General features: G+C 39.0%; 1 protein-coding gene across 1 annotated transcript; it reads right to left on the reverse strand.

Moving 5' to 3' along the window:
* Positions 1 to 8,093: 8,093 nt before the first annotated feature.
* On the reverse strand, positions 8,094 to 8,553 carry LOC108060449 (uncharacterized). The gene has a single exon (XM_017146159.2). The coding sequence runs from the start codon at positions 8,432 to 8,434 to the stop codon at positions 8,174 to 8,176; it is 261 nt and encodes an 86-aa protein (XP_017001648.1). The 5' UTR covers positions 8,435 to 8,553; the 3' UTR covers positions 8,094 to 8,173.

An 8,553-nucleotide genomic window follows, 5' to 3' on the forward strand; every position in this document is an offset into this window, starting at 1 on the left:
TAAATCAATTAGTTTTTGATACAAAACGAAGAAAGGAGTGTCGTGTTTACTTATGGTAATTTTTGGAATGGATTTTTAAAAATTGTTTTTATTTTTAAGGTTAATTTTATTTTGGGGAATCTTATAAAATGTATTTTTTTATTAAATTGTTTTTTTGTATAATTGGTAGCTCAACTGCGTTTAAATTTAGTCATTGAAAGACGTTGGTGTCTAGTTAAAAGTAATTATCAATTACGATGGTTTATCCTTAAGCCTACGGGTACTTCCCAAGTTGGGGTTCCATTAACTTTTCACAAAATAGATAAGTTTACTACTCATGAGTCATGATCCTTTGAGTTTACCATTGCGTATGAGTAATATTTGCAGATACTTTTGAATCGATGTGAGTCACCCCTGAAGATAAGTCGGTGGCTATTCGCCCGTAAATTAAAGCATATGTTTAGCTAAACAGTTCCCATAACTCTGTAACTTGTAATTTGTACAAATTGAATTACTTTGTTGGCAGCGCAGTTCGAGACTACTAAATATTTGTGCTTTTTCACTTTTAATGCATTACAATTAATTTTCCATGCGGCCGCACATTATTCATTTCGCTATTCCAACAGCAACAACGCAGTAAACAAAACCAGCGAATGCAAACTTTTCTATTCATTTGTTGCACATTCTTTTTTCAACATACAATTCATTGTTTTTAGCCTGGAGAGGGTAAACGAACATATACATTTTAATTTATGTTAAGCGCGTTTATTAAGTGGTTGTTGCAGTGGTTGTGTATCCATGAGTAACATTCACTATCCGGTGGCTTTTAATTAATATATTTGAATTGTTTAGGATATAGATGCGGGCAAAGAGCAAATTATTTATGGTCAGCTCGTGTTTTTATTAAATGTTTGCGGCTGCATGTTGCATCTGCAACAAAAGCAGAGCGGAACGGAAGCGTACAAAGTATCTGCAAGCTTCGCCTAATGGCCCTTGGCGATGGCCATGCAAATCTATCTCTAAAAATTGATGACGCATGCAGCGGGCGAGGATGGAAATAGACCATAATAAATCATCTGGACCCTTGCTAAGCGCTCCCTGCTATTGCACGGAAAAAAAAATATAATATGTGGGTTATACATTTAGGTATGTATTTTTGGAAAATATATTCCCCAATTGCATTTTAGAGTAATCTTTTGTCTTTCTACATCCGAAAAATTGGTTCCACCTGGCAAGGATTCCAATTTCCCCACGAGAATTTGTTTTAAATATATTTGAAATGGTCGAAATATTTTTTCTGAGTGAAAGGTGGAGTGATTGCTCCTGAAAGTGGCAAGGCAAATGAGTTTTTGATATTATCAAAAGACGAAATGCATTGACAAGGACGACGAGCCCTGAACATCGCCCAACTAATCCTCCCCCGCAGCAAAAGTCTCCCGCCACGAGTTGCCTATAAAAAAAGACATCCCAGCTCCATCTGGAGTTTCCAGAGGGTAGAAATAGATGGTATAATATTGAAGAGTGTGGCTTTGGCAATTTCCGTTGCATATTTGCAGGCGCAAATTTATGAACAGCTTCATATCGACGACATCACACCACCCACCACAAAAAGCGAAACAATGCTGGAATCGGATTGGCGAATAGGAATCAGCTCCTGCCAAATTCCGCAATTTGTATGAAAATGAAAATGTTTTGTCATTTCGCATTCAATGATTTAAAATTCTTGTCGCATGCGTTTTTGGCGAGCTTTCCATGTTTATATTTGCCATTAAAGGCAGCCCGAATAATTTCATCGAATGGCCCTCTTAAAAAATTGCATTTAATATGCATTAATGGCACCGGGACCAAAGCAGTGGCATTATCCACATCATCATCCAAAATCGAATGTGAATAATAAAATATTAAGATTGGGAAAAAGACATAGGACGTGCCATCTCCAAAGGGCGAAATAAATGGTCAGATTATCAGCTGGAATAAGAAATTGAGATTATGCCAATATGCTAATATAATTTTTATATTATATTTACAGAAAATACTTTACTTTCCGAATTTTAATAGAATACATCACAGAAAATATGTAATTGTAAATTAAAAAGTAATTAAACAGTCATGTTTTCTTCAAAAAATGAAAACTGTGGCATATAATAAAATATAATATTTAAATTGTGATTTTTACTTTTAAAACATTTCTTCGGATTCGATTTGATTTTAAATCTCAATATTAATTAACTAAATAGTTTTCACCGAAAAAATACTTTTAAGTCATCTAGATATTTACATTTCTTTAAATCTAATTTGAGTAATAGATTCGAATCTCTAAACTGGTACAGATCTGTATGTAAATTTGGTTCCCTAAAATAATAAATAACGGAAATTAGTTCGCGGGAGCCTTGAAAATTGTTAGCCTATACAGCCTGTAACTATTTACTTAAACATATAAACCAAACTTGAGTCAAAGTAAGACACATAATAATGAATAAATCACTGATAAACAAAAAGTTAGTTTTCACTCGAATCTGCCCAAATCTCAGTCCTTTTAATTATACAATCCCATTTCAGAAGCAGTCAGATCCCAATCTGATAATGGCTGTTAACAGACAGACCCTTAGTATTCCACGAACATCGTATCTCCCCTCCAAGAAAAAACCCTCCTTCATTACGAAATCCTCAGACCAATTAACCATTTAAAAGCGTATCGAACTCCTTCATTAGCAAACATTGCCAAATTTCGACCCTCGTCGCAAATATTTCATTTATATGCCATAAATACTTGTATGAAACTTTCAACACGACATGAAAATTAAACGAAATGGGACGCCCATCTCCTTTCCCAACATCCTAACATAAATATGTGTAGCCTGAAATTGTTTGTCCTTACGGGTAGCAAATAAAAATTCTGCTTTAACGCATGAAATCACACAAAGATACTAAAAATTTGAACATGCAAGTTTATGTTGGCCAAACGGCATGGAGTCTGCGGCAAGGATAAAATGTCCTCTAAATGGGCGCTTGTGGGAGTGGGTGGTTGGTTTGGTACTCGCACAGACTGCACACACACACACATGCATACCAAACAGCAACAATAGTAAACAAAGCGCCACAGTTTATGACGCAGTAGGCCAAAGTCCCCCGGCCTCATAAATATAAAAATTAGTTGCCGGTCAGTTAGCAAGTGGGTGGTTGGGTGGTCCTTTTCGTTTCGCTACGGTCTCGGCTGGAAGGCCACGCTGGCCGCCCACAATTAATTAATTAGTTCAGTTGACAAAAATTGCGGTGAGAGGCCGACGGGTTGGGACTGGAGTGGGTCTGTGGGCGGGGGGATGGGGGCGTGGCAGGGTCCTGCGGCTGGCCCGGCATGTGTCTGTGATTGGACTGGCTTACCCATGAGCTGCTACTCGTGTGTGTGTGTTTGCCAGTGACCAAATGGCTGTGTCTCTAATTATGTTCATGCGTAGCTCGAATTATTAAAGGACATTCATTTTGGCTTAAGGGGATTTTGGGCCGAATTACACGGCTAAAAAATATAATTGAATTTATTGATCTCGCCACTAAAAACTTTCAATCTTTAATATTTATAATACTACTTTTAAGTATCTTGCAGAGATCAGATAACTATTCTTATCTAAATTGATCAAGTTTCTTAAAGAGAATATTACTCAAAGAGACTTAAATAAATTTTTGGGAAATTATCTAAAATGATCGAAAAAGTATGCTAAAGAAAATATGCAGGTCTTGAAAGTTCCAACACCTTTCTGATTTTCTTCTATAATTTAAAAACATTTTTTAAAAATAAAAAGAAGAAATTAAACAAAAAAGTTAATTTTGTAAATCGTGCTTTTTACCATGATATGGCAGGAGTCACTTTTATAGATTCTTATTCACCAATTTGCGCTGCATAAACCCTTAGTTTATGGTGGTGTATGTGAGCCTTCTTCATTCATGTACATGTGTGGGTGTAAGTGTTTTGGGGACCTCGTCCTTTGTGACATTTCAGTTTCAAGGGTCGTGGGCTGGCGGCGGTCAACTGTTTTCATAAGCGTAGCAAATATTTTCACAAGGCCAATTAGTGGGCAGGCTCCCAGTTGACCGCAGATGCTGAGAGTTTTCCTGCCCGCCCCTTGCTCTTGCATCCTGTAACCCTGCTCGGCCCCAGGTCCTTTCGCCTCGTCTTCCGTTTCCGCAGCACAGTTATAAAATTAATAAAAAGCACCCAAACTTTCCCCAGTTAGTTCCCCTCCTTACGTCCTTGCTGGCCATCTCTCCCTTTCGCCTAAAACAGCTGATCACATTCTGGTTTTTGTCAACGACTTTTCCGTGTGACGCAACATACTTGCGAACACAAAAAGTGAAAAAGTGAAAAAGGCAAAGGCAAAAGCAATAAACTTTTCAATTGTTTCTTTCGCACTCTATGCAATAGTTTTCTGCAGCTTCCTCTTCTTATTTTAGTTTTTACAAAAAGTTTTTAACTGGCGCTGACTTTAAGTGCAATTCAGTGCCGAGGACAAGAAAACCTCAAAAAAAGAATAAAAAGCGAGAAAAAAGGAAATGCTAAAAACTTTTTCCCACTTGCCGCTGACTTTTCCACTGTGTTCTATTCTGTTTTGCGGCTGCCACATTCGTTTTGTTTTCGCCAGTTTAAAAACGCATTGCCAAATGTGTCACACAGAAGTTATTGTTCGTGTTGTGCTTTTCCCTCGCTCCTTCACCGTTATTTCGCCTGACACAATGCGAGTGCCGTTATTCCAGAGTGCAGGGAGCGAGAGAGCGAGAGGGGTAGAGGCTGCAGCATGCGGTTGCTTTGTCTCCTGCATTGCACATTTTGCACTTGACACAATGCAAAGCGAACGGGTGGGAGCGAGATGGATGGCAGTGAAGAGTCGAACGGTACTTGACGGGTCAGTGCCCACCCCGCAGCCACCCACTTCCCAAGACCATCCCCACCGCCATCCAATACCACCCATCCTGCACAAAGGACCCGGCAAACAAACAGTTAAAATGCAACTGGGTTGAGTGTCTTAATGCGTGGCTAAATTCCGACATTCAGGTGTTTTCCATTTTACAAAATGTTCGCTTTAGATGAAATGACATTTTTTTGGTGCCACAAGACGTGAAAGGTGCGTTCTCTGACCTTCTGTTTGCATTTCACAAATGCATAATGGCTTATTTGCCGACGTGGAAGCGTTTTTTATTATAATAAAAATGTCAAGTGCATTCAGAAAAATATGATATTCAGTTATGATATTTTCTTCAAAAAAAAAGCTAAATAATTCGCTTAATTGAAGTTTAATTAATTAAAAAATGGTACGCAAGAAATCATTTAAAAAGGCAAGAAATGGCTTGTAATTTGAAGGATTTATTCTGAAATTCTCTGATCTTTTTCACTGCATACTTTTGAACACCTTTAAAAGTGATTTTTTCGGTACCGTCAATAAAATCTTTAGGAAAACATATAAATAAAGCTCTTTGAATTTACCCCTGAACTCTTCTTGGTTTTATTGTGTATTTTCTTCTTATGTTTTACTAATCTGCAGATTTTGAGTAATTAAAAAAGACTAATTAGGAACCATATGTGTTAATTCCCGTCCGAAACACAAATCCTTTGGGTTACATGAGAATCCCTCCATCACTTTCAGATTGATTTGAAAAGAGGTCTTAATAGAAATCATGTTCCCCTATTCCTTGGCTTTTTAAGCCGATCTGACGCTTAGAAGATGGACTCACACAATTCCATCGATACGCGGTCCCATGACGGATTAATTTTTAATGAGCCAGTTAGGCAAAAATTAATGAGGCAGAGAGCAACAAACCGCCCACCGAATGCTCCTCCTCCCCCCGGATGTGGTCTCACGTGCCTCCCCAATAAATCATCATTGCCAAAAGCCAACAAAGGCAACAAAAACACAATGAAATACAATTGCAATTTCCCGTGTCCACCGCCGTGTCCTTTCTGGCCTTCTTGCCCTAAATCCTGACAAATGAGCGAAATTTCATAGCTCAGAGGATATTAACGTGTATTAGCACGAGACGAGAAGAGAAGCCCAATGCATTAAGTCAACTAACTGTGGTAAATAGAGGGGAATCAACTAGAAGGCGATCCTTCGAGGGCACGTTGCACGCAGCATCAAATTTGCTGCTTCATTTATAAGGATTACCTCCCCCAAAACAGTAAAAACTCATAACAAAATTACTTGCAAGAAATGCAACAAGCTCAACTATAAGTAGAAGATATACTATATAAATACACCCCCGTTTCGGAGGGTTGGTATGGGAAACTGGCGCCGTGGGTGGATGTAATTCCGGTGGGTGGGTGACTGGCCAACTAGATGGGTTTGCCCTCATTGCCTGGCAAACACGAAATATGCATTAGTTTGCCAGTTGTACTCCATGATTACAAGTTTTTTTTAGCTGCACTTCTCGAGGGTTGACTCTAAGAGGCTTTGAAAAGTCGGGCGAATCTATATTATATCGTTCGGTGGTAATCAATCAAAATAGGTATTGAAAAATCATTTATTTCGATTTTATTACTTTTCAAAGTTGTTCTGAAAAGGACTGAGGTGTAAAAAGTGTGCAACAATATTTAAGCGCCGGAATAATTGAATAACTCCCTTAATAATCTTCCTAAATTAAAAAAAAGACATTAATGTATTGGAAACTCCAATTTCCCTTAGGTTCCATGAATCTTCACCATTTTTCTAGATATTTTTATGAAAAAATAAAAACAGGAAGTACACTCTAAAAAAAACCCCATTTACTTTTTTCCAACCTCAACCATGTAAGTTTACAAAAGAGTTCATATCTGGCAGGCGACTCAACCATTTCCCTAGGGAAACATTTCAAAAAAGCCATCTTTCCAGACAACAAATTACTTTTAGTAGCTGCAGCTATTTTTTGAACCATTTAGCAATATTAGAGGTGAATGTGAGCCGTAACTCCATTCAGGACACTGAAAGTAGCTGTTTGTCAGGTGTTGTTCGGTTTTCCCATTTGCGGTAGAGCCATTAAAGTCAGCCGGGATGTCGAAGCACGACGATGCCGCTACCAAGTTATTATAATTAAAGACGAGTCTCAAACGACACCGAGGAGTTTCGCTTTCGTCGCTTCGGCTTTATTGTTTCCTTTCTGGAGTTCTTCGAGATGTTATTTGAAAATACGTCGCTGGCTGTTTGCTGTTTGTCGTCGTCGTTTGTTGTTTGTTTTTTACTGCGGCAAGACAGCCACAAGAACAACAGAGTGTTAGGGCCAGAACAACTCAACAGCTTGGCTTACAACGGAAACGGCGATGGCAACAAGCAACATCGGCAGCAACTGCGTGCTATATGCCTTTTTAACTTGATTTAATGAGTGCAGGGAAAGACATCAACAAGAAAAATGAAATAACTGTCATTGAAGACATGAAAAAGGGAGCTCCGTTGGGGGATAGACAACGTTTCTGTGTTTCAGCCCGGGTTCTGATGAGTTGAGCTGATGGAGTACGAGGCTGTGCTACTTAACTGGGACGTTCAGGGAAGGGTCCTTCGGTCCTTTCTGAGTCCTGTCTCCTGCGTTTCGAGTCCTGGGTGTGGCAGGGCGCAATTATGCAGCAAATTAACGCTTTATATTTATTAAAAGGAAACCCAAGAAAATGGGATTGGGCGTGGCCCCCTGAAGAGGGGGATGAATGTGTCCATACGCAGACAGTGAATTTCATTTGACAGTTGGCGAAAAAAAATGTGGTAAACATGAAAGATACCCAACTTGCTAAAAGCCTGTAGATCCCAGTCCTTCTTGGTTAAAGAGAAAATCTATGGTAATTGATATTTATAGTGGAGTTTAGCGGGGAAGATACTTTCGAAAAACATTTCACCAACCATAGTCATTAGAAAAAGCGCTCAAATTGGGCGCAATTTCGGTAACTTATAATATCAAAGGGTCGTTATCAGTAGATAATGGATTTTATGCTCTTTGTGATTTATCGAAAATTCACGAACTATCTATTCTTATGATATCAGAATGGTGTTTTTGTAACCAAGTATTTAAATGTAAAATATATATTATATATTTTTGTTATAAATCACATTTGGGTCACATTATAGATCACCTATCGAACGAAAAGTTTGAATCATAACACCGCTTAGTCACCCTTAGTTTCAGTCTATATTTAGCGTAAATTTACATAGTTCCTTATTTATATCAAGTATTTGACAACTGCACAATTTTACGAAATGACACACAGGCCGCACTCCTCCATCACACAACAGGCTCCCAGCAGCATGCAGCACTCGGCGTCACTGGGTCCTGACTGCGGAGGTCCTGGCTGATTGTAGCTGGGCTGCTCCACCACCACCACCGGTTGATTGTACATGGGCGACGGCATTATCACCTCGACGGGCGGAGGAGGTCCCATCACATTTATCACCTCCACAGGGGGCTGATAGTAAGGGTCGATCACATCCACCTGATAGCCTGGGTTGTACATCCTTATTCCTTTGTTGTACTGATCTTCGTTGGGTGAAAATGCTGGCTAGTAACTAGTTAATAGTTAACAGTAACTGGCCTAAACTGCTCGACTAAGTGAACGCCGCTCGGTAACGCGCC

Source organism: Drosophila takahashii, chromosome 2R (assembly GCF_030179915.1).
Source record: "Drosophila takahashii strain IR98-3 E-12201 chromosome 2R, DtakHiC1v2, whole genome shotgun sequence".
Taxonomy (NCBI): domain Eukaryota; kingdom Metazoa; phylum Arthropoda; class Insecta; order Diptera; family Drosophilidae; genus Drosophila; species Drosophila takahashii.